This window comes from Arvicanthis niloticus, chromosome 2, assembly GCF_011762505.2.
Source record: "Arvicanthis niloticus isolate mArvNil1 chromosome 2, mArvNil1.pat.X, whole genome shotgun sequence".
NCBI classification, from domain to species: domain Eukaryota; kingdom Metazoa; phylum Chordata; class Mammalia; order Rodentia; family Muridae; genus Arvicanthis; species Arvicanthis niloticus.
This window is the reverse complement of record NC_047659.1, coordinates 84,952,297-84,979,136: the sequence shown is the minus strand read 5'-3', so window position 1 is coordinate 84,979,136 and position 26,840 is coordinate 84,952,297. Positions and strand designations below refer to the sequence as shown.

The 26,840-nt window shown below is 41.4% G+C and overlaps 2 protein-coding genes across 4 annotated transcripts in view; one reads left to right on the top strand and one right to left on the bottom strand.

The window, feature by feature from the left end:
* Fmn1 (formin 1) overlaps window positions 1-26,840 on the bottom strand; it is a 381,486-nt gene that overhangs the window by 267,127 nt on the left and 87,519 nt on the right. For 2 of the 3 annotated variants that reach the window (XM_076929458.1, XM_034494159.2), the window contains one exon: window positions 5,890-6,065. The exons of the other annotated variant lie outside the window; for it this stretch is intronic. In XM_076929458.1, coding sequence (XP_076785573.1) covers window positions 5,890-6,065 — 176 coding nt within the window. The remainder of the gene's footprint in view (window positions 1-5,889; window positions 6,066-26,840) is intronic. 3 annotated transcript variants of the gene reach the window in all.
* Window positions 18,585-19,155, top strand: LOC117702905 (uncharacterized protein C9orf85 homolog). The gene has a single exon (XM_034494160.2). It carries the CDS (start codon window positions 18,585-18,587, stop codon window positions 19,050-19,052), a length of 468 nt encoding a protein of 155 aa, XP_034350051.1. The 3' UTR covers window positions 19,053-19,155.

Genomic DNA, 26,840 nt, shown 5'->3' with positions numbered 1-26,840 from the left:
ATAGTTCAACTTCAAAATTCTAACTTTCCAAACTTGTCACACACACACACACACACACTTAACTTAAAGGAATACATAGAAAAGGCTAAGGAAGATGGAGACACACTCAAAACAAAATGAAGATGGGTATATGGTGGCATGTACAATAGTTCCAGCACTTGAGAGGTGGAGCCAAGAGAAAGAAAGTTTGAGAGCAGCCTGGGCTACTCAGTGAGTTCAAAGCCAGCCTGGGTTGCATACTGAGTTCCTGTCTCAAATAACAAACCAAGTATTGGGAAGATAGCTCAGTGGGAGGATGCTTGTGTGTTTAACATGACAAGACTCTAGATTCAATCCCCAGTGTAACAGAACAAGGAGGGCGAAGGGAGGGAGGTAAGGAAGAAAAGGCAAAGAGAAGATAAAAGCACGAGCCAAGGCAGAAGGTGGAGACAGCCAGTGTTTCTGGATGCCACTGAGGTCCTAAGTAAGCAGTATGCATGATGGGTTCTTTACATAATTTTTCTTATGCCGAAATTTGTCCCACAAATTTATGACACATGGTATCCTTAGCCTCATTTATTTTTTAGATGAGCTCTGTTTGGTGCAAGTTGTACAGTAAAGGAAATAGCCTGTCTCTTGCCCTCTGAAACAGTCAATAGTGGTTCCATTCAGGAGGTCTCTATGCACCTAAAACATGGCCAGTGACTAAGAAATGAAATGCTTAATATGACTTCACTGTAATTCACCTAAATAGACCCATCTACTCAGCAGACACTCACTGGGCACTGCTATAGATGTTATAGGACATTTCAAAGAAATGAGGTCAAGTCTGAGTTTAGATACCCAAGGAACGGCAAGGCCAGGTTTTGTACTGGATCCACCTAATTATAAGTGTTTTCTATTTTGCAGTGTGTTTTCTAAAGCTATAGTGTAGCAGTCTCTTTTCTATTAACCGCTGAAAGGGAAATTCGATGCTGCTTTGTTTTTCCTTGCTGTGCTGGCTACTGTTTTGTTCCCTCTACACAGCTGGAGTCATTTGAGAAGGTGGTGGTTTGAATAAGAATGGCCCCCTTAAACTCACAGATTCATTGCTTGGTCACCAGAGAGTGGTACTGTGTGAAGGGATTAGGGGGTATGGCTTTGTGGGAGAAGGTTTGGCCTTGTTGGAGGAAGTGTGTCACTAGGGGTGGGCCCAAGCCCAAGTCAGGCCCAGTCGTTCCCACTCTTCCTGCTTCCTGTGGGTCCCCATGTAGAATTTCCAGCTCCTTCTACAGTGCCATGCCTGCTTGCCTGCTGCCATGCTTCCCTCCATGTTGATAATGAACTAACCTCTCAAATTGTAAACAGGCCCCAGTTAAATGCTTTCTTTTAAAAGAGTTGCCATGGTTATGGCATCTCTTCACAGCAATAGCAATCCTACCTAAGAAAAACCTCAATTAAAACAGAAAAAAGGGCCTTCATCAGATGTGCTGTAGCAAGTCTATGGTGTATGTTCTTGATTAATGATTGATGTGGGAGGACCCCGCCCACTGTGGCTTTCGTTACCAGTGACAGGTAGAACAAGTAAATAAGAAGCATCCTTCCATGGTCTCTACTTAAGTTTCTGCCTGCATGTTCCTACCTTGAGTTTCTGCCCCCTCTTCTGTTTGTGACAGACCATGATTGGGATGTGAAAGCCAAAATACAAACCCGTTCCTTCCCAAGCTGCTTTTGGTCATGGTATTTTACCAAGGAAACGAAAACACTTTGCATCCTAAATCTTTTAGTAACTAAACAATGGAGGTCCAGATGGATGGAAGGACTCTAGTAATCCAGAGTAATGCCAGGCTTTACTATGATTAACAGATGCTCAACTCCCAACAGTTACTAAATGTTCCGGCTGCCATCCTTACATATAATTGAGAGTCAGCACAACCATGGGAAAAAGCTCAGGAAACTCACACTCTAAAGTTAACACTAGAAATTGTGTTCACATTTGAAACTAGAGCAGTGCTGGTCCGGTGCATAATGCTGATCAAACTACTGCCTGTTAACATATTCCTCTCTGTCCCGAGGTGTTGTGATGACTTGGATCTGAAATGTCCTGGCCAAAGCTCATGAGTCCCTTGGTCCCTTATGAAGCAGTGCTCTGAGGGGGATGGGAGGTGACCAGATCTAGAGGGTTCTAACTTCATCAATGTATTCATCTATTCAAAGGTTCATAGTGTGATGGGCTATTGGACAGTGGTGAAAACAGAAAAGAGTTGGGGCCTAGATGGAGGAAGTGGGTCAGTAGGGTATGCCTCAGGACATTTTGTTCCTTCCTGTACTGGCTGGTTTTATGCCAACTTGACGAAAGCCAGAATCATCACGGGGGTGGGGTGGGGGTGGGGGGGAGGGAGCCACAACTGAGAAAATATCTCCATAAGATCAGGCTATAGGCAAGCTGTAGGGCATTTTCTTAATTAGTGATTGATGGAGAAGGTCTAGCCCACTATGAGTGAAGCCATCCCTGAGCTGGTGGTCCTGGGTTCTATAAGAAAGTAGGCTGAGCAAGCTATGAGGAGCAAGCCTTTAAGCAACATCACTCCATGGCCTCTGCATCAATTCCTGCCTCCAGGTTCCTCCCCTTCGAGAGCTCCTAACTTCACTGCTTTTGATGATGAACTGTTCTGTGGAACTGTGAATCAAACAAACCCTTTCCTCCTCAAGTTGCATTGGGTCATGCTGTTTTATCACAGCAATAGTAACCCTGGCTAAGACTGTGCCTGCATACCTCTATCCCTACCTCCCTCTGCCTACTGACTAATGTGGGAGTTGACCAGCCTGACTTGACCATGTAGTCCGGGACATAACAGTCTACCTTATCACACACGTAAAGTAATGGAGCAAGCTGATCCCCAACTGGCATCTCAGAAACCTTAGCAGACAATAAGGTTGATGTCAGTCAGCAGCCTTAATGGAAAGCTGCTGAGTGCAGTGCCCACATCTCAGTGCCGCTTGCCCTTTGCAGAACGACCTCTGGTGTGTTTGTTACTAAAAGGGGGCTCACACAATTTTCCAAATTGGAGAATATTTTGAGTGGAAGTCTCAATTGGAATAACAATATCAAATCGGTAAGATTCAAGCCACACTGCCTGAGGAAGAGGAAAAAAACCTGAAAGGAAAAGAGGAAATCCAGAGTCCAGAGAGTAGAAGCCAATGACCTGGCTACCCTAAAGAAACTACTCTCATTTTTTAAGAGTTTTAATTAATGAAAAACCAAGAGGCATGTGAATCCATTTTATTATTTATTATATATCTATATAGGTAGTATATAAATATGTATAAATATATTTCCGTTCATATTTCCAGGAAAAGAACTTCCTTTCTGTGTAGTGATGCTACCAAAGGGCCCACAACACTTGTAGGGAACAGGACTTTATAATAAGGAAAGGATCCTAATGTTGAGGGGCACAGATAGATACTATTCCGAAACTGAAAAGGTTCGACATGCAATAATGAGGAAAAGATGGAAGTCCGAGCATCCCCTTGATACCACACAATCACTGAAAGCTTATCTCTTAAGACTTTGAAACAGCATGGGTAAGCCAGGGAGAAAGAACGTTGTAAAATGCAGCATGCTTGCTCTAAAAAAAAAAAAGTATCCTCATTGAAAACAAGCATGAACAGTGAAAAAATAAAATGAAACTTATTAACACTTCACAGAGGTGTCATTGGGCTGAGACAAGTTGTTTCTGAGCACCCCCCCCAAGCACCTTCTATGTTTCAAATCCTTTTCAAGGACTATGTATGATTTCTGTAATGTAATACATTAAGCAAAGACATAATTTCATTCATATAAAAGAAAGAAAACCAGGATTGCATGGTTTATTGTATTCCAAAACAAAACAAAAAACAAACAAACAAAAAACCCAAGATTACAATCATAAAAGGAAAAAGAAGCAGCCTTTCAAAGCCCATTTAGCACTGTTATCCTCCAGGCTGCCTGTGGTTTGCAGCCTGCTGTGTCCTGAGCAGCTTAAAATAATTCGCCAGTAGATGTCACTGTCATACTTAAGTGAGTACATCCCAGCTTTGACTTTGCAAGTAAGGAGCCCAACCAACCTCTCTCCCTCCCCTCTCTCTCCCTTCTCTCCCTCTCCCTCCTCTCTCTCCTTCTCCCTCCTTTCCCTCTCCCTCTCCTCTCTCTCCTTCTCCCTCCTTTCCCTCTCCCTCCCTCTCCCTTTCTCTCTTCTCCTTCTCCCTCCTCTCTCTCCTTCTCCCTCCTTTCCCTCTCCCTCCCCTCTCTCCTTCTCCCTCCTTTCCCTCTCCCTCCCTCTCCCTTTCTCTCTTCTCCTTCTCCCTCCTCTCCCTCTCCCTTTCCTCTCTCCTTCTCCTTCCTCTCCCTCTCCTCTCTCTCCTTCTCCCTCCTGTCCCTCTCCCTCCCTCTCCCTTCCTCTCCTCTCCTTCTTCTCTCTCCCTCTCCTCTCTCTCCTCTCCCTCCTTTCCCTCTCCCTCCCTCTCCCTTCCTCTCCTCTCCCTCTCCCTCTTCTCTTTCTCCCTCTCCTCTCTCTCCTTCTCCCTCCTCTCCCTCTCCCTCCTCTCTTTCTTTCTCCCGCTTCTCCCTCTCCCTCCTCTCCATCTTCCTTTCTTTCCTTCCTCTCCCTCTCCATCTTCTTCCTCTCCCTCCCTCTCCTTCCTTTCCCTCTCACCTTCCTCTCCCTCTCCCTCCTCTCTCTCCCTCTCCCGCCTCTCCCTCTCCCTCCTTTCCCTCTCCCTCCCTCTCTCCCTCCCTCTCTATGAGTGTGAGATGTGTGGGTCTGGGTGTGGGTGTAAGAGTGGGTGTGTGACACAGTGTGCAGGCATGCACGCATGGCTGGTTGTAGGTGTGTGTGTGTCTTGCTTACATATACTTGTGGAGGCCAAAAGAATATTAGATTCACTGGAGCTGGAGTTAGGTTGTTGTGAGCTGCCATGTGGGTACTAGGAACTGAAGCCAGCAAGCACTCTCAGCCACTGAGATAGCTCTCCAACCCTTCAAACCTCTTTTTATGAAAACCAATGTTAAATGTCTTTCTGAAATGACTACAGTGACTATTATTGTATGGCTATGAAAAAGACAAGTTCTACCCATGGCCACTACCCATCTAGAACTGTCGGATCTAACACACCCTCATGAAAACCCACAGTGTTACCTAGATGGTCGTAGGCCTAACTCACACACTGCATGCATAGTTTCAGACCACAATATAATAAAACAGAGAATAAGAGATTGTGGATGGGCATCAAAATTAAAGCAAAACAGAAAAGGCCACAGGGAGCTGTGGGGAAAAGAGGGCAGCAGTGACAAATGGCATGGTTTGGTCAACACTATCAGGCCATCTAAATCTGGAAGTGGCTAGCCCCGCCCAATGCTTTGTCCTGGAGAGTCAATGCTTCTTTGCCAGTGGATGTGTGAATGAATGAGAAAGGAGAAGCCTATGTTTTTTAAATGGGTCATCCTGCATTTGGCAGATTTCCCACCAACTTGCTGGACTGTTATTTGAGCAGCTGGGGAGAACGAGAAGTTTATAGATGTGCAATGAAGACAGGTGACTTGGGTTTCACTGGAAAGCCTGGAGCATATCTGTCAGCTAGCATATGTTATTCATAAATTTTTAGTACAATGATATTAAGTGACTAGCAGCAAATGGGTTTCTTCCCACAGGGAGGCTTAGGCATCACAGCTAATGAGACAGAGTACTCTGCAAAGAAACTATAGACACAGTCACCTTCTAGCACACAGATTTTACCTTGGTTTGCTGCAGTCCATTGTTTTTTTCAAACAATGATCTACATACAAAATACAGCCTCAGCAACTTTACATATACAATTTTCATCAAGTCCGTATTAAATGAGCTTCTGCAGACCACAAAGAGCTACAGGATAAGTACAAAGATTTCCACTTACGTTGAGATCCAAGTATAATTCGCTTCTACTTGTCTTTTCTTTCTCTTCATGGAGCAGAAATGGACAGGGTGGTCCGGCTCTGTAACCCAGGACCCAAGCCCCTCCATCCTTACTGGGAAGGTCTTTTGCTGTCTGCTCATTGAAGTTGTCATGGGGAAAGCCTTCAGAGGCAATACCTAAGTGAAGATGAAATACAATGTGGTCAGTAAGTTTAGGGATGCTACAAGGTCCTCTCCATGCTCTGGCTTCACTCTCTAGTGTATAATTTCAGAGTTTGCTGCCCTTGAAAGGGCTTATCCCATATACTATTTTGGGGTCTTCATGCATATGCTCTCATCACCAAAAAGTTGGTACCCTCACTCTTTTCCTATACTTCAAAGTCCTGCGTGCCAGCCCAGGCTGAGTGGTTTCTGCTAACTCACCACAGAATCAGAAGAGGGGTGGGGAAATAGGGGTATGGATTTTTAGCTCTACCACTCCATGGTGTCTCCCAAGCCAAGGCACTAATGTATTTGCTCTTCTGGAACTGAAGCTGTGCCTATTTCTGGGGGGCAGACTCGTCATACACTGGGCATACAGGTTCATGTTTGTTTGATGATGGGGGAGGCTAATGCATGAGTAACCCATTTGGGAATGACTTTTGTCATCTCCAGAGTCATCAGCTAACCTACTCTTACCTAAACTGTGTAAGGGTGACAATGGAATCTCTTCAGATTTTGACATAACCTAGAGTTGGGAAACACTGGTGCTCCCATTTTCCGGGGGGTGGGGGGTGGGGGGAACCTGACACACAGAGCTGGTAAGCAACCGTGTCAAGTTCCTAAAAGCAATAAAGGAGAAAGCAATGGTTGGAAACCAGGCAGCTGAACACTAGAGGCTATGTTCTTAGAAACTATGTATATAGCCTCTGCCTGACATTCCTGAGATGGCAACATGTGTTCTGTGATAAAACGGTGTCATGGTCAGAAATGCTTCTTAGTTAATGTCAGGTTACTGAACAACGTGAAATGCCTCTTGGTGGAAAAAAAATAAGCAAGTCCCCTAAACTTATCAAATGGGATTTTCTCAAACTTATTTTTATCATGGGATCCATTTAAAGGGACATCTGCTGAGCCAAATATGTTGTAAACTATTAGCGATCCACTGGAATGCAGTTTGGAAAATATTAGATTAGATCAATGACAGACAAGCCTCTCAAGGCACTCACATTCCTGGTCCTCTTTGAATTCCTGGTAAGCAACCTCAGCAAAACCTGAAGCAGCCAGGTAGACATTCAAGACTTCGGCTCGGTGTCTTTTGCAAGAGGGATTGCTGGATATGCGATAGGGTGTTTCTTATACGTAAGCCCTGTAAGAGAGACGCTCTGGAAGTGATCCAAAGCCAGCTGATGGCCTTGCCATGATGAAAACCAGACTCACTAGTAACCTGAGCTGGGACTAACTCAGCGCACAAAGGGCTGTGAGGCAACATGCTCCTCTCTTACGAGCGCAGCATTTGAAGAGCCAGAGAGGTTGAGGACATGTGAGGTGTGGATTTCTGTTTGCTTGTTCAGTTATGTTCATTGAGTTTTAATCACACTTCAAGTCAAGGTGGCAGAGGTCGCAATGCTTCTAAAGCTGCCACTGTAAATGTTTCGGAGGCTGTTCAAAAACCACATTCAGCCTCTGAGAAAAATGAGAGTCCGGGACCTCAGGAGTCCACTGTCATCTCTGCAAATGTAGGGTGTCTGGAAAGTGACCTCGGGTACCTTCTTCATAGGAACACAGTGCCTTAAGTATCTGTATACTTGATCCACCCGCATACCTACTGTCTACAGAACATGCAGCCAGCTGTTCACCTGAGCTTTGACTTAGGGAGTTCTCAAGGAGCAGGGGGTGAGGGATGGGGCAGGAAGCTAATGCCTAAAAGAACCTCAAAGCACCTCTACAGACAACCCTGAAAGGAAATCATCACTGTGAAGACCCGAAGCTCATGGATGGCTCATCCCTCCCCTAGAACGTTTCTGTCCCTGTTGTTAAGAAAGGAGGAGACACACCCTTGTAAAACTATGGCGTGCTCACTTCACATCATCTCACTTCCTAAGTCAATAATTACTAACCAGACCCCTCACTTAGACCCCAACACTCCTTTCCTTTTGGCTATGGAGTAAATGCTGGCTTTGGATGAATGTTACGTGGATTAACGTAACTATATAATACATAATATATATCACAAAACACATTGTACAGTACCCCAAGTAAGACATTCATTTTTATCAGAGGCATATTGTCTGGTGAGACTAGATTTATTATTGCAGTATGAAGAGTGGACTGAAAGATCCACTCTTGGATATTTGGATAAAATAGCAATGGCTTGCTGTTCCACATATGTACATGTGCACACACATGCAAACACACTCACATACCTGCAGTGTCTAGCCAGCACCACATTAATGAGGTGAAGCATATAATCCAAGTCACTTTTTATACAGAGGAAAAACAATAGAAAGCTTAAGTAGAAACAATAAAAGTTAATTTAATTCTGGAGTTGATTTGCATTTTAAAGGGCCAATTCTTTTGATGCCTAGTATCTAACCAGACAATAGTCTATGAAGAAAACACGCAAGAGAGACCATGACACGTGGTAACTCCGACAAGGATCATTAGGACAGGAAAGGAACACAGGCAAATACAGGTTACATGAGACCCATTGTCTCAGAAGTTTGACAAACTAAGGGCAGAGAACAAATTCAACTTTCCAAGAAAAAAATGAATAGATAAATTTATAAGGTAATTTTTGAATAGGGAGTTTTAATAATATAAATACAAATGACTTGTAAGATAACATACATGACTATATTTATTAAAATAGGGCATCTCCATATTATTCTTTTCAGATGAGTAAACAAAAACGCAAAAGCTGAAGTTGAAGCAAGTAAATGTGTCAGCAAGTAAACAGTCACTCCATTTCTAATACACAGAGATGCTCAGGGTGTTAGCTTCACATTTCCGAAACACCCAAAAGCATCAACTTAATCAAATGTCTTTTTTCTTTAGTGCAGGTTATGAGTCTAATTTTATCTAATTTTATTAGTTGTCTTGTTTCTCAAAGGCACATCAACCCCCTGATTGATCACAGATACACACAAAGGTTAATTTGACAGGTGATCATGGTTAATAGGACATACAGCACAGATACACAAAGGATAAGGTGACTTACCTTTGAAAGTCTGTGCTTTCCCCAACCATTCAAACGATGAGCTGCACTTTGCTGATGCTAACCTACAACATCAGCCTGGGGGGCTGCTGTCAGTAATCAGAACAGTGGGAGCAGACAGGGAGAAAAGGTAATATGCCATTTACAATGGAAGCAGTACTCAAAAATCCACCTTCCCCAGATGCAATCAGTCTCCCTGCCATGGCACACAGATTGCTACTTGATTCCTTTGCTCCCTCCTTGGCGTGGCAGTGTGAGTTCATAATCTTCCTCTGGTCTCTGTGACTGCCATGAGAGCCAGTGTTTCATAACCATACACATATTTGATCTGGCCATGAAACCTGCTCCGGCTGAATGAGTGTGGGCAATGTGACAGGTCCCAGCTCTGTACCAAATTAGACACATCCATACCTATAGCATTGGCAAACAGGCTCATGGCTAGCTTCAGTCAGACTCAATGCTCTATGGTAGCACGCCTCAACTCCCGTTATCACCACTACCACAATGGGAAATGATAGCATGGAACTGAATTAGCAATGTGAATAGAATTCTGAGAAAAATAATCTTGTCACTCCACCCCAGGAGAACCATGAGCAAGTGCCACCAGGTCCCCACCACAACGAGATGGGATTGTGTCAGGAGGATGATGTGTCCAAGTAGAATGCTGTTGGTGGACCAGGAAGCAGGATGGAGTGGGAAGCTGGCTACAGCAGTTTGAGAATCTACAGGGAAAGTACCATAGCTACCAAATGAATAAATTGTTTGGATGTCTAAAATTATATTTAACTTCAAACAAAATGAAACACTATTTAAAGTAGAAAGGGTTCTTGTATGTCTTCCCGTCTATTATTCTATTGCTGAGAGAACTAACCCCAGGAGGGTTTCAGTATTTCCAGCACACTTAGTGGCAAACTTTGGATGAAAATCCAGTTACTAGAGAGAACACCTCCTACAATATTTACAGAAGGCCATTATATATTGCCAAACCACAGATGGGGATGTTGAGGTAAGAGACAGAAGATGGTAGAAATGACTAAGAGCTCCGTTCCTGGCTGCTTCTAATACTAGATGCTTAACCTTGAGGTATCAAACATCTTCACATCATCATTGCCTCACCAGCAAAAGTCACATAATAAGGATAAACCTGGTAATGAACGGGAATCCAAATTATTTCCTCCAAGGAAACTTCCTAGGCTGTGATTGTGTGAACTTCACGAAGGATGCAAGTAAATCCTGGCTTAAAAATACATTACATCCAACGGAGATGAATTAAATATCACATCTGTGAATGAAGGACAACTTTTTATCAAAGAAGTTAAAAAGAATAATGAAGCTCATAAGAATTTATGGAAGCGTTCCAGTAAAGTAGATCCCAAGTCTATCCCAAAATAGAAACCGCATTATCTGATGCAATAGCTGCAGGTGAGTGCCATCTCTGAAAACAATAGGTCCTCAGGGGTCTGCATGGGGACAATAAGGCATTTCTTCTCTGAAGGACAAATTCATGATCAGAGAGCCCAGTAAGCCTATTTATAGGCATGGCTTCCAAAGAAATAGCATTTTAAATTGTTATATCAATATACACTAATGATAATTACATTAACTGTCTCATATGGCCTTTTCCTGGGAGGGATATGGACTTGCAAATAAAGAAACTCATTTGTGAATATAGTTATGCTGAACGTTGTAACAAGAGTCACACATATTTAAAGTAGTACAAATTATGCTGAGAATAGGCAACGGCTAAGGGGAGGTACAGCTAGGTAAGATCTGGTGTAAAATGACTGAAAAATGGTTTAGGAAGCTGTAGGAGTCCTGAGACATGAAGAGCCTTTGTGTAGTCTCAGTAAATGCTTGAGAATAGATGTCGGCACTTCAAATGTCTAAGTTATCAAAAAACTACATACGTTGGTCGATTCAAAATATACTTACTAAACATTTGAAACAAAGTCAAGGATACAGAAAGCATACAATTCACTAAAAGTAAAATTGATAACAAAAACCAAAAACATTTTTTTCTTTTCTTATAATATTATTCCAATTATTATATGGATAGTTGCAGAGTAGAACAGCTGGGTTAAAAAGATATGTAATGATTTAAAGAGAGATGATAAAGGAAAAACTGTAAAGTGTTAAGCATTGGTTTAGAAAACATAAATATGAATGAATTTTTAAAAAGATTTGTTTATTCTATATATGTGAGTACACTGTTGTTGTTTTCAGACACACCAGAAGAGAGGATTAGATCCCATTACAGAGGGTTTTGAGCTACCATGTGGTTGCTGGGAATTGAACTCACGACCTCTGGAAGAGCAGTCAGTGCTCTTAATCACTGCACCATCTCTCCAGCCCCCATGAATGAAATTTTTAAAACTTCTTTAGAAACAATTTTGAGATTCACAGAACTGAGAACATAAACATCAAGATAACAGGGGTGCTAAGGCCCTTCTTATTAATATCAAAGATAAACATTTAAGTGGTGAGGATAAAATATGGCTCTAGGCATGACGTAAAAGAAAGTATGAAAGTATGTTTCATTAGTTCATTTCTGTAACCAGAAGATTGAAAAAGACTGGTCCTTTGGGTCTAATACAGATTTTTTTTTTCTAATACAAAATCCTGACAGCAATAACTATAGAAGTAGGTTGACATCAACTTTAATTACATGCCAGCTGTTCTCCAATTACCTGCACTGAGTTTTACTGGCAGCATTGGGGCTTAAGGCATGCCAAGCTACCTGCTTATAACCTTTGCTCTTCTAGCTAGAGAAGCATGGCCTATTTCCTTAAGTGCCCAATGTTCCAAGTTCCTCAGGAGAACTGCCTGTCAGAAGTCTCTGTGAAACAGCCAGATTCTCAAATCACTGCCTTCGCCCAAGTGTCTTGGACACCAGAATTTTCCAACATCCCTTTGCCGTGTGCCAGCAATCTTCACTAAGCCTCCCAACAAACTGTTCTAAGGCTTCCCTTACCTGCTTCAATAATAGTCCTTTATCAGTGGTTTCAATAAGTTTGTTTATTGCTGGTTTCTTGCATTTGTCCTGCTTGTGGTTAGTTGAGCTGTTTTAATCCATGGGTTTCTAACCTTCTTCAAACTTGAAAAATCCAAGTTAGTATCTCTTTGAAACAAGGGATTTATTCCGCATCACACACTTTATATACACTACACATGCTGGGATCTTCTCAATGACCCTGTAAGCCAGGCATAATGTCTGATTTTAAAGATGGAAAAGTGGTGATGGGGGAAGTCAGCCGTGCTCAGGGTAAAACAAGCAGTGACTAGAATAGAATTCAGAGCCTACTGTCCATCGATAACCCCCTGCCATACACAACAAAGAAGACTACCGGCAACAATTAGTGTTAGATGCCCAATGGCAAGCAGCAGTCTAATCCCTGGGAGAGTAGAAGTGTGTGAGATGAACCACACAACTGCCCATCATTTCTGACAATCACTGGTTTCTGGATTGCAAAGGAAAAATGAAACGAGCCCTGGCAACATATCTGACATTTTAAGCATTCTAGCACGAATATAATAAAGAGCATAGGGACCAGGCAGAAAATATTCAAAGAGATACTAGCTTTGATTTTTCAAGTTTGAAGATGGTTAGAAACCCATGGATTAAAACAGCTAAACTAACCACAAGCAGGACAAATGCAAGAAACCAGCAATAAACAAACTTATTGAAAACCACTGATAAAGGACTATTATTGAAGCAGGTAAGGGAAGCTGGACGCCAGCACAAGTTTCCAATCAAAACTAAAAAGGAAGACAGTGAGTACTGGCAGCACTTCAGTGCAGCTAAAAGGAATGGGAAAGGACGGCGTAAGGTGAGTCACTTTATTGCAAAGTTATACCAATTCTAAATTTGTACTACTGATACCTAATAAAAGACCTTCAAAGTATGTGAAGCAAAATGACCAGAAATGAGTGGAGAAATATACAAATTCAAAACTATATCAAGAGACTTCAATATTATTCTTTCATTAATCGCCTTAAAAGACTGACAGAAAAATCAGTAGAGGAAATTGGGGTCACAATTAAAGTGGAATTCATGGGAAAGGTATAGACCTGCCCAATACTGAATGGCCCTCCCTAACTCTGGTTAATATCCTTTTGGCTAGGGGAATGTTGCACATGGTGGGCACATCATTAACCTAGAAAAGATCATATGCTTTCTCAATACTGCTATTGACAGACTTGGCGTTTTTCCCCTGCTACGCTGCCAGGAGCTTTTCAGTCTGTAGGGTGAGGCATATGTTGGACACTGATCTTGAAGAAACAGGACCAGCTCAAGAGAAAGAACTCTGAATGCATTTGAGGTTCCTGGAAAGAGCCCTTCCACAGGAAGCCCTTCTACAGTAAAGTCCCAGGACAGAATCTTTACATACATCCAGTTAGTTTTTCAGTTCCAATGGCTGCCAATTAGCTGAGAACTTCTAACACTACAAGCAAGAAGCTGAGAGAATAAAAGGAGAAACAGGCTGTGTGATTCCATGCCTACTGCACCAAGAGACTGCTTTCTTCCACAGTCAGAGCTCCTACTGATGGCTTCTTTTCTATTCTTCGGTTCTTGTCAGCTTTCTAACACAAGGAATTTGTTTCCCCTTAAAGCCTAGGAGTCTTCTTAAGGGCCACCCACTCATGTTAGTTCCTGGAAACTCATAAACCGCTGCTTGTTTTCTTAACTAGGTCATTCAGTTCATGCACGACCTCTAAAAATCTGGACTCACTAACTCTACTTTCTAGCCTTCCATCAGGAACTCTGACAAATACTGGCATTGGCAGTGGTATCTATTGCCTGCCTTCCAACATGCTCCTATTTACTAATGCACATAGGCCCTTGCTGGCTGCTACACACCATACTTTTTTTTTTTTTGGAATAATAGCAATAATGTTGGAATGGCCCTTCTATTCTCTAGTGAGCTATCAAAGTGATCAACCCCTTACCATCTTCTATTCTGACAGAGAACAGGAAAACTGACATAGCCCTGAATAAGGAAGTGGTATAAATAAGTATGCTTCTATTTCCCCCAGATGAAGATGATTTGGTTGGTACAAAAGAGAAGCATTTTAAAGATCAATAAAGGCACAGGAACAGGGAACTCCTCAGTCGTATTTGCTAGCAATATCACGTCTAAATAACGGCTGTAATTGGCATCCTCATGTAACTGAGCTTACAAAAGGCTAGCTGTTCTTCAAAAGTCACCTAGAGTCCTGACTAACCCTAAAGGAATTCCCATGGCAAAGTGTTAAGAATGAATCACCATCTCTGTACCGTTCCAATCTTTGACGTTGGCACGAATCTCTTCAGTTCCTGTACAGCTTGGCTTATGTCTTCAAGAAACAGGGGAAATAATATGATGCTTTTTCTCTCAGAACACAGAGGTATAAGGAATTCATACTCAAGTTCAAATGAATGGTTAATAGACAAATTCTCAAATTCATTTTATTTCTTTTGAAGTATTTTTCTGATCCTCTCTTCAATGTATGATATGACCCAGAAAACCAAACCAAACCAACCAACCAATAACAACAACAAGGACAACAAGCCACTGAAGCAACAAGGGGAGCTTCATGTAGGAGGATATTAGAGGACTTAGAGTCTTACCAGCATTTTTTTTCCAGCTAAAGTACCACAGTTTCTTTTCATTACACCTTGAATCCATTTGCTCAAACATAAAATTAGTCCTAATCATATTTAATTAATTAGCTTGCTTTTAGCATCACACCAATATTTGACTCCCCCCCCCCAGGGGACTGTTGCAATCATCAGTGTGATTTTGCTATGTCTTTAGGCTATTATTACACCAGAAAACATAGCTCCAATTTAAATTGCATGTCAGTAGAAAAAAATCAATGTACTAAAAGAAAATTGATTCCATAAGCCAAATATTTTTCATGAAAGCAACTGATCCATAAAGTGAGTTAAAACTATACTAAGAACAGAACTGAATTATCTTTCTCAGCCAAAATGGGCTTATCAAGGTATTCAAATCCATGGTAAACACTCACTGGAAAACAACAGTAAATAGTAAAACAGGGATCTTACAGCCTAAGGTTGCTGAGAAATCATAAATCAGTACAAGATTGTCAGCAATGCTTCAGTATAAGGAAACAGGTTGGGCTGGTGTGTGTTGTAGAGACAAATGCATCAGGAGCCGGGCTTTTACTGTGGACCCACATGCAACACAAGCAAAGGAGGATTATATAGGCCAGTGGTGAGTCTGCTAATAAATACAAGTTCCAAATAATTAATGCTCTCTTCCCTTATTTGAAATGAAAATGTACAGATAAAGGGCAGGAATGTACCTGATTCCTGGGAAAAGCCTCAAGCTTGCTCATATGTGGGGATGGTGGTGGGGTCAAGAGAAATAACTTTGCAGAGGACTCAACATTGCTCAAGCCACCAGGAAACAAACTGGCAAAGGAAGTAAGAACACATTGCTAGGGCAACAGGCAACAAAAATCTATTCCTGCAGCAATGTCTTCTAGCTAATTTAATCCTAAAATAGTTCTGTAATTTGCTACAGAATCCAGAACAGCGTGAATTACTGAAAAGGATAAAACAGTAAAGGAAAGATTGGATAAATTGATGTAAATTATTAAAGGTGTTACTTGCTGAAGAGACTTGACACTATTTTCTTTGCAAAAAAAAAAAAAAAGTTAAATCATGTCTATTTTTAAAACAATGCAAATTTGAGTCTTAATATTTGTACCCTTAAAAGGAAAATCAATGATGAAGTTGGGGAGGTAGCTCAGTGTATAAAAGGCCTGCTATATTGTATGAGGACCTAAGTTCTAACCCCCCAGTACCCACATAAAAAGTTGGATGCAGAGATCTGCATCTGTGACTGCAGTGCTGGAGGGGTGGGGCAGTTACAGTCAGATCCCTGCAGCTCACAGTAGCTTGGCCAAATGGATGAACTCTCGGCTCAGTAAGAGATTCTGTCTCAAACAATAAGGTGAAAAGTGATCAAGGAAGACATCCATTGTTAATCTCTCTCTGTCTCTCTCTCTCTCTCTCTCTCTCTCTCTCTCCCTCCCTCCCTCTCTCTCTCTCTCTCTCTCTCTCTCTCTCTCTCTCTCTCTCTCACACATATGGAGGGGAGGGAGAGAGAGGAGAGCTTACACACATGAACATACACACACACACACACACACACACACACATATATATATATACACATACATACATACATACATACATACATACATACATACACAGACACACATACACAACAGAAAAGCAATGGAAAATTTAAAATCACGTCTATTGTTGCTGTGGGAAATAGAATGAAGACAGAATGACTGTTTTCAAGGGTTTTCAGAGAGGGCAGGAGCAGCACTCTGAAGTAGGGTGTAGCCTTCTGACAAAGCTCATGCTGACCCAAGGGCCCATATACGCTGATAGATCCCTTTCTACATGGATACAGGAGATCATGAATGGAAGGGTTAGCAACAACTGCCACATCCTTGTTTGGTCCTAGGAACTTGGCCTGATAAGAGGACCATGGAGGGAATTAAGAAAGAATGGACAAACGGACACACTTATATGAACATTGGGTTCGGGTGGACTGAGGTCTCTGATGGAGAAATCACAGCACCCTAGTGTGGTTCTGCATTTCGCCTTTCAGCTAGTGTGTGTGAATGCCACTCGGGGAGACAAAATGCGGTGACCGGTGACGCTAGGCTATGTTAGTTCCTCACCATCTTTGGGGTGGGACATACTCGCCGACTCAGAGTGGTGACTCAAATGGCCTAAAATGAGGAGTCCCAACCCGTGTCTCTCTAGGTAAGAAACACGGTGCAGGCTGGGGTCAAGGCTGTGGTTCCCAAACTCCTGGGCACCAGGACATCACTGGGAACAGAGAGGAGTTAAGAACAGGACCCATGCGCCTGAGATGAGTCCTGGGATGGGAGAATTTGGCTCAGCTCAGGGTGAGTGTCAGGAGCTCAGAGGGGCCTTCTGCAGGAGATTTAAGCTATGCAGCTCTATAACGAAGGCTTCCCCCAACAGCTTGGGGAGATTGATGAGAGACAATCCTTGTTCATCTGAAATGTTTATTCATGGTGAAAAGGGTGCATACAACTTATTCAGGGTGGGCCAGAGATTAAATACCTTTTGGAGGAGGAAGTGTCCAAGAAGGGAAGCTTATTGGTTAGACCCTCTGGGTGGCACATCTAGATACCTCATTAGTATGGAGAACTCTGGGCTCTATGCTATGTGACCAGTTGTCATGGTCCTCTTACTGAGGTGTCGTGGTCACATGCTCCTGGGCAGGAATCTGGTTGGGAGAAGATTCAAATGTCTACTGTTCTCAATTATGAGAATTGCTGGGGTTCCTTAATCTGCTGGACTTTATTAGTTTTTCTGTCTTGTGACATAGTTCAACTTGCCCCACACCCCAAAACTCAATGTGCTTATTATATACTGTTGAATAGAGAGGCAGGCTTATTGCATACAGCAGAATAAGGAGGTGGGATTATTGCAGATAAACAAGGAGGCAGCATTTATGGTATCAGCTGGCTCAGTAGGCAGCTAATCTCTGTAGGAGCAGTCTCTGTAGGGGACCAGTCTTCAGGCTATAAATATTCATAAGAAAGCTATGGGAACATTTTCTGCACACATTACCAACATTCGTACTTGGGCCAGGAGAGAAGCTTTGTCATTTGCCTGAGCCTAGCCCAGAGAAGGCTTTGACCTTTTCCTATGAGTCAGAGATCTTTGGTCCTGGTATGGTCCTATCCATACCAACAATATGCATTCACCCAAGCCTGCATACACTCAGGGCTTCCTCCACTCAGCATGAGCAAGTCCAAGAGTCTTACATGATTCTAGGCTCTAAGGTCTCACGGCTCTGGGCAGACCTCTGTTTAGTAATATATTCCCACTAATCAGGGGAGCAAAAGTTATCCTCAGATTTTCTGGGGTTCATTACTACCACCTGAGAGAAAAAGAACAGGCAGAATCAACTAATTTGTAATGATCAGTCAGCTGCCATGGGACTGATGGAGACTTGGTGGGAACATGAATCTGAAGAAGAAGTTAGCAGCAGACTACTGTGTTTTCTGGGCTCAACTGTCAAGGGTCCAGATTTCAGAACTAAATGGTGGTTGCCACCCAGAGAAATCCAGATCAACCTAAATGTTCTTGCTAAATGCAAGAGCAGTGACTGAGAAAAGATCCAGTGTACCAAAAACAAGCTTGTAAATAGTAGAAGGAATCATGACTATAGCTATATATTCTCAGATACTATTGCTATAGCTACAGATAAATATTACCTTTTGTTTTCTGTTTCACGACTACTAGTTTCTTTTCTTTTTTCTTTCACTCTAGGAGGAGAGGCTGGCTGAAATTAGGGAATTTATTCATAAGTTGCAAAGTAAGTTGATGGATCATCATGGAATGAGAAAAAGTATGAGTGCCATTCAAAAGACTGGAGTCGACCCTTTCCTATAACTTAAAGGCTGCACCAATGTATGGTGCTTGAGATTTGGTGATGAGTTCCCAGAAAGGCAACATGACTCGATCCCATCCTCAGAAGCACCAGAACATGTTCACCTTCAAAAATGACATATTTGATAAGAATGTTCAGACCAAGAAAATTAATACAAAACTTCATGATGGAGTATGTCAACACTGTAAAGAAGTTCTTGAATGGCGTGTAAAATATAGCAAATACAAACCACTGTCAAAGCCTAAGAAATGTATTAAATGTTTACAAAAGACAGTAAAGGACTCTTACCACATAATATGTAGACCATGCACTTGTGAACTTGAAATTTGTGCAAAATGTGGAAAGAAAGAAGAGATTGTTATTCCATTTAACAAGGAACCAGAAACTTCAGAAAATACTGAAAATGAAGGTTCTAACCATAGAAGAAGCTGCAAACAGAAGGAAGACAGTGATGAGGACTTAAATGCTGAGTCTGACTCGGATGGTGAGGATGGGGACACTCAGGCCTGACAGCACCCAGTCAGTTGCAGAGGGAGTCAGAAAAGGCTGTTCCAATAGGCAGAACTGGCTCATGAGTGATGTCGGTTATTTATCACATTTGAGTAACAGAATCTTAAAGGTATTCACAATAACACTTAAGCTGTATATACAGAATATGTGTGGGCATACCATGGCATGTTGTATAAAACCTATAGAAATCATTTATGAAAACATATTACCTAATGTCAAATAATTCAGTTTTGAGAATTGGTGATTGTATCAGAACCATATCATGGAAAACTTAGATGACTAGCTCAGTACATGTCCATAGCCTGACCTTGGGTATGTGACTTCTTTAGCAAAAGTCCCCTTACATCATAGAAAGCAAAACAGTATTTTTACACACACACACACACACACACACACACACACGTAATGATTTTCCTTCAAAAATGTTTTTATATACTTTATTCCATTTTTTAACCTTTTCCTAGTTTGGAAATATATACTTAGAAAAAAATGTGTAGACTGTATAATTACTTTCTAGAAAGGAAAATCCAACATTCATACTAGAGTGGAGGTACTTGCAGTATCAGAATCTCCTGTGAAGTTTTCCTTCAGAAGCTTATCCCTCCCAGAATTCCATCATCCTGAATTATCACTTTATTGCCAGTGTTTCTACATGTAAACAGTGTAATTTCACTTCATGTGATTATTGAAATCTGTTCCCGTGTGTTTAAAAACCCAAAGCTACAGAAAAGTGACCAGGTAGTACAATGAACTTTTCCACACTCTTTAGCTAGATTCCCAATTTTAATGTTCTGCTATGTTTTCTTTGTGTCTTAATCTCTATGAATGTATATATAACACATGTACATGTATATATGTGTGTATATATTTGCTGAGCCGTTGAAATAAATGAGAAACTGTGGTTTTGGAAAAAAAGACTGGAGTTGAGGAACAAGCTGCTCATGGCATATAAAGGCAAGCTCTAGTGAGCACAAAACGCTAGCCTTCTCAGGGGGTCATTGGTCAGCACAGGCCAGAGAACCCCTGCTAATGCCAACAGACTTTTGTCTCCATCAAACTGTATCCATGAAACTGAAAGAAACAATCACTGGTCTACGTCTGTATATAGTAGGGAATAACCACTATTTTTTCTAGCCATGTCCTAGAAGATTCCCAGCTCAGGGCTCAGCTGCTCAGTTCTTCCTTGCTTCATAGCTACAGTAGTCTATAAATAAATTCCGGTTTTAATTAAGACAACTCGTCAGTGATTCACAAACCTAAAGAGGCTGCACAATGGAAATACAATAGTCTCGATTATCCACACACTGTTTCAAGACCCTGTGCATATCTGCAACTGAACTCTAAACACTACACAACATTTCAGGCTAGCCCTTACTTCTGTGGCTTAAAATATCTTTATTTAATATCCATAGGAGTCTGTAAAATAAAAACCAAAGATTATATTGTTGACTTTGCCATTTGACATATTTCTTTGGACCACTCAGGTAGCTGTCTTAAGATCTTTCCAGAGGAATGGCTCTCTTACTGATGCCTTTCTTACACATTTTCTATTTTATCCATAGTATTTATATCCTGTATCATTGGAGAGCCTCAGCTTAGCTATAACTATGCAGAACACCAGATATATTTCTTCTATATAGATAGCATTGTGTGGTCTTATTTTTACGACAGACAGACAGACAGACAGACAGACAGACAGACAGACAGATGAAAGATGCTCATATGGTCCAGATAGCCAGATAGTTCATGTTTTTACATGAACTATTGGAGCCGAGAATTGTGTTATAGATGTAGCAAGAAGAGAAGACAGGGCTCAGGTTGGGAGTCACGTTGTTGAGAAAGAATTGTTAGAATACAATATTGTCAAGAACTCAGACTACTTTCATGGAAGGGCTTTGCGGTTTATTAGTAACACCTTTCTTGGACCAGGAGGAAAGTGTGATAGAATGTGCACCCTGTTTTGGGCATTTTTTTTTTTGACTAATCTCTATGTCTCTGTTTTTTGCCTGTTAGCTTATTGGCAGGTCTTTATCAAAGCCATCCTGTCAGCTTAACAAGAAATCAGAAAATATATGAAACTTAACTTGTTACACAAGCAAATGTTTGCAAGAGGAGAAAATACATGTAAAAAAAAAAAAAAAAAAAAAAAAAAAAAAAAAAAAAAAAAAAACCCAACACAGTGAATTAGTAGGTGTGGATGTTTTACTCATCTTTCACTCCTATTAGTGGAGAAAGACTATAATAGCATATGAAAATGTGAAATAAACCCAAATAGGATTGATGATCTTGCTTTCCTTACAATTAAGAAAAGAAGGTTACATTCTGAGATTGTAGGAATGTGATATGGGGAGTGATGGAAGAGTCTCTACCATTAGAAGATACTACCTTTGTGATGTAATGCTCTATGTTATTGAGTAATGAAGCAAGGCTAGGCCTAGAGACTATAAAGATGAGGATAAGAAAGCAGAAGGAAAGTGAAAGAATTATAAAAGTCATTAGAAACTAAGAACTACCCAGTCGTCCAGGTTCCTCTCCCACCCGGGAAAGGTCAAGTGATACCTCTAAAGACCTGTAACTGAATCCTCTTCCTCTTTTGATGTTCTCACCAAGAGGGGTTTAACTGCCCTTCCCTTGATTCATTAGATGCTCACTTCAAAGAGCCCCTAAAAGCACAGTATTTGTCTAAACAATTCCCTTGTTTGAGTAAATCTAGACAAAACCCCCAAGGCAATCCATCCTAAATTTCACACATTATTGCCTTTGGCCCTGTCAGTGACCTCAGCCTACAATATTGATTGCTGCTTGCCTCCCAATATGAATCCTTCTGATGATCAATCAGTTGGCAGGACAGACAGTCATCCAATCTGATACTAAAGATGGACCAAAGCCCAGAGGAAACCTCACAGTGTAGAAGGTGTGCCATGACTTTTCTGTTTACAGACCATTTCCAAGCAACACAGAAACAGTCCACACTCGATCTATGACTTGGGATTCTGAAATGAAGACGGATATACTATTTAGTAACAAATTAACTCAAAATAATCTATGAATTAAAAAATGTCTTTGTTCTAACATACATGTAAGATCTGTGTTGCTCATGTGGAAGGAGAGCACAGCCTTCTGTGATGTCTATGTTTTCAACACAGAAGACTAATAAGGACAGTTGTCCTTATCAGTAAGTGTGGAAACTGTTCAGCACACTAGTAATGAAAGATACGCAAGATAACAGAAGAAAAAAATACAGAACTAATAAATTTGGAAAGGCTAAAATACAGCATACAAAGCTGGTAACACAGTAGCAATGAAGGTACTCTGTTCTAAGCAGGAAGGATCCCGTCATGTTTAAGCTAGCCCCAGACACTTATGGCACTAGACTCAGAAAGTTCCCATTGTTTTTGTTTAAAAATGAATGAACACATGTATAATTACTTTGTGGGAGTATACTGAATAGAAACAGGAAGAAACAGCTAGGTGTGGTGGCCTATGCCTTTAATTCCAGCACTCTGGAGACAGAGGCAGGTGAGTCTCTGAGAGATCGAGGCCAGCCTGGTCTATATAGTGGGACCATGTCAGAAAGAGAGAGATGGGGGAGAAGAAAGAGAATGGGGAGGTAGGAAGGAGGGAACCTGAAAAGAAATACTGTCAAACAAACGAATGTCATTCTTATGACTGCAATATTTCACCAGAAAGGAATTTCTAAGAGGTAAACATCCAAAAAAAAAAAAAAAAAGTTTATCTCACCATTAAAACCCTGAGGCTAGGGTAATTGCTCGGCAAGTGAAGACATTTGCCTGGCAAGCCTGTGGACCCAAGTTCGATTCCCATGACTTATCCAAAGGCAGGAAGAGAACCAGATCCATAAAGCTGTCACTGATGGCCACAAACATTCCATGGGCACTTCAACACACACCACACTAAAATATATATAGAAAATAAAGCCTCTGACAACTGTAAACCAAATGTTCAAGATTGTTAAATAAAATAAAAGTCTTGTTTACTCTACAGTTTAAAACATTAAAATAATGCTTTTGAAAGACTTGAAAATATGAGATTTTCAAGGAACATGTTAAACTTCAAAGCCATACAAGTGCAGAAACTTTTTAAGAGTATTGTGAAAACATTCAACTGAAATTAAATTTCAAGAGTAATATTTCTAAGGGTGGTGATGATGGAAAGATTTCTTTCTATCCTTATGATTTCTATGGTTATTTAATAATAGCCATATAATGCTTTTAATTAAAAAAACATACATTTTCATTTAGTGAATCAAGAAGAGCACTTTTGGAGAAATATACTCCAAACAGCTTCACAAGAACACATCTCACTCTGGAGGGTTTTCCTTCCCTACGTTCAAGATGGATTCATACATACCCAAGTCAGTAAGGCAGCATGTAACACACTGACAACTATTTTGTTTGAAACTTATGAAATCTAAATTAAAAGGCTTACACTCCGTTATCCTCGGTTCTTGTTGTTACAATCAAGATACACTCAACTCGTTAGTGTTTGAATCCACTAAATTTTTCCAAAATTAGCCAGGCATGCTGGAATACACCTTTGATCCAGCACTCAAGAGGGAGAGGTAGACAGAGCTCTGGGAATTTGAGACCAGCCTGGTCTACATAGGGAGAGATCCAGGAAAGCCAAGACTGGAGAGAGAGAGAGAGAGAAAGAAAGAGAGAGAGAGAGAGAGAGAGAGAGAGAGAGAGAGAGAGAGAGAGAGACCCTGTCTTGTAACAAACAAACACTCCAAAATTCAAATAATTTTAATGACATGTAGTATAATTTCATTAACTTTAGTGAACACTTATAATACAAGTTCTTTACATTTTTGGAAATTGTCTTTGGATTGCACTTAAGATAATAATTATTCAGAGTAAATGAGTTCATATATCTAGGTGCTATATAATTATAAACTGTAATTCAAATGTTGGTTTTAGATTTCTCTATAGTGTTTCTGATCTTGTATTTATTTCTGGTGGCACATTTAGCTCACAGTGTTTGAGCTAATTAATACTGGTTCTTTTCTACTTGCTTTCCATGTATCATCTATTAATTATATTTACTTTAAAATGTATGATATAAAATGCTCTCAACATACAGGTGTCATATATATAAATACACATATATATAAATACATATATATGTGTGTGTGTATGTGTGTGTGTGTGTGTGTGTGTGTAAAATTCATAAGAGACCTCAGTAGAGATATACTACTATATATTCAGTGGAATGGCTAGCATAAAAATCAGAGAGCCACAAGTATTGTCATGCATGTGAAGAAATCTAAACACTTATACAGTATAAATGAAAATATAAGACTCCCGGCTCGGAACACTGGTTCCTTCCGGTCTGGGCCAGAGCACTGAGCAGATCTTGGGTGGCAGCTCTGCCTCCAACATCCAAGAACCCAGAGGAAGCAGGGATCCCAGGTGCTCGAACTCAGGCAGTATCTTAGGTAAGCAGACAGCAGGGCCCGCCCTCAACAGGGAGTAACTGGGAACCAAAAGGACCCAGGAAGTCACTCCCGGCCTGGAACACTGGTTCCTTCCGGTCTGGGCCTGAGCACTGAGCAGACCTTGGGTGGCAGCTCTGCCCCCAACATCCAAGAACCCAGAGGAAGCAGGGATCCCAGGTGCTCGAACTCAGGCAGTATCTTAGGTAAGCAGACAGCAGGGCCTGCCCTAAACAGGGAGTAACTGGGAACCAAAAGGACCCAGGAAGTCACTCCCGGCCTGGAACACTGGTTCCTTCCGGTCTGGGCCAGAGCACTGAGCAGATCTTGGGTGGCAGCTCTGCCCCCAACATCCAAGAACCCAGAGGAAACAGGGATCCCAGGTGCTCGAACTCAGGCAGTATCTTAGGTAAGCAGACAGCAGGGCCTGCCCTAAACAGGGAGTAACTGGGAACCAAAAGGACCCAGGAAGTCACTCCCGGCCTGGAACACTGGTTCCTTCCGGTCTGAGCCAGAGCACTGAGCAGATCTTGGGTGGCAGCTCTGCCCCCAACCTCCAAGAACCCAGAGGAAGCAGGGATCCCAAGCGCTCTAATTTGGACAGTGTCTTAGAAACTAGTTCTCAGATCTGAGGCCTAGATCAGACCTCTGCCAGGTCTGCTGTTGTGTGGACCCCGGATTCCACCTGAGACATACTGGAAGTTCCACTCAATCCAGATCCACAGAGGAACAAATGAACTCAGAGCTTCAGACAACGTATCCTGAGATATTCTAGAGGAGACACTGCACCCAGAACAGCAGACACCTAGCTGGACTACTACCTTGGAGGCACCATATCCTGAGGCATCCTAGAGGTACCACTATAATCAGTGCAGCTGGAAAAGATCACAGAGACATCTGGACCCCTAGGAGATCAGACACAAGCTAGATAACTAGAAAGACAGGCTTCAGTCAGAGACAGCAAGTACAGGCAGCACTAGAGTTAACCAGATGGCAAAAGGCAAGAGCAAGAATGTAAGCAACAGAAACCAAAGTTACATGACATCATCAGAACCCAGCTCCCCCATCAGAGCAAGCCCTGAACACCCCATCACACCAGAAAAGCAGGAATCAGAATTAAAATCACTTCTCATGATGATGATAGAGGGCTTTAAGAAAGACATAAATAACACTCTCAAAGAACTTAAGGAGAGCACTGGTAGACAGACAGAAACCCTTAAAGAGGAAACACAAAAATCCCTTAAGGAATTTCAAGAAAATGCAACCAAACGGGAAAAGGAATTAAACGGAACCATGCAGGATCTAAAAATGGAAGTAGAAACAATAAAGAAATCACAAAGGGACAATACCCTGGAGATAGAAAACCTAAAAAAACGATCAGGAGTCATAGACACAAGTATCAGCAACAGAATACAAGAGATGGAAGAGAGAATCTCATGTGCAGAAGATACCATGGAAAACATTGACACAACTGTCAAAGAAAATGCAAAATACAAAAAGCTACTAACCCAAAATATACAAGAAATCCAAGACACAATGAGAAGGCCAAACCTAAGGATAATAGGTATAGATGAGGGGGAAGACTCCCAACTAAAAGGACCAGTAAATATCCTCAACAAAATTATAGAGGAAAACTTCCCTAAACTAAAGAAAGAGATGTCCATAAATATACAAGAAGCTTACAGAACTCCAAATAGTTTAGACCAGAAAAGAAATACTTCCCGCCATATAATAGTCAAAACATCAAATGTACAAAACAAAGAAAAAATACTAAAAGCAGTAAGGGAAAAAGGCAAAGTAACATATAAAGGCAGACCTATAAGAATTACACCAGACTTCTCACCAGAGACCATAAAAGCCAGAAGATCCTGGACCGATATCATACAGACCCTAAGAGAACACAAATGCCAGCCCAGACTACTATACCCAGCAAAACTGTCAATCATTATTGATGGAGAAACCAAAATATTCCATGACAAATCCAAATTTACACAGTATCTCAACACAAATCCAGCACTTCAAAGAATAATTGGTGGAAAACTCCAGCACAAGGAGGGAAACTACAACCTAGAAAAAGCAAGAACGTAATCTTCCAAAAACCCCAAAAGAAGAGAGTTACACAAACATATCTCCATGGATGTTAGCCCAAAAGCTTGGATTATCGAAGACTCAACCCACAGACCACATGAAGCTCATGAAGAAGGAAGACCAAGAGGGGATGCCTCAGTCCTACTTAGAACAAGAAATAAAAATGCTCAAGGGAGCAAATAGGGAAACAAAACATGGAACAGAAACTGAAGGAGGGGCCATCAGGAGACCACTCCACCTGGGTA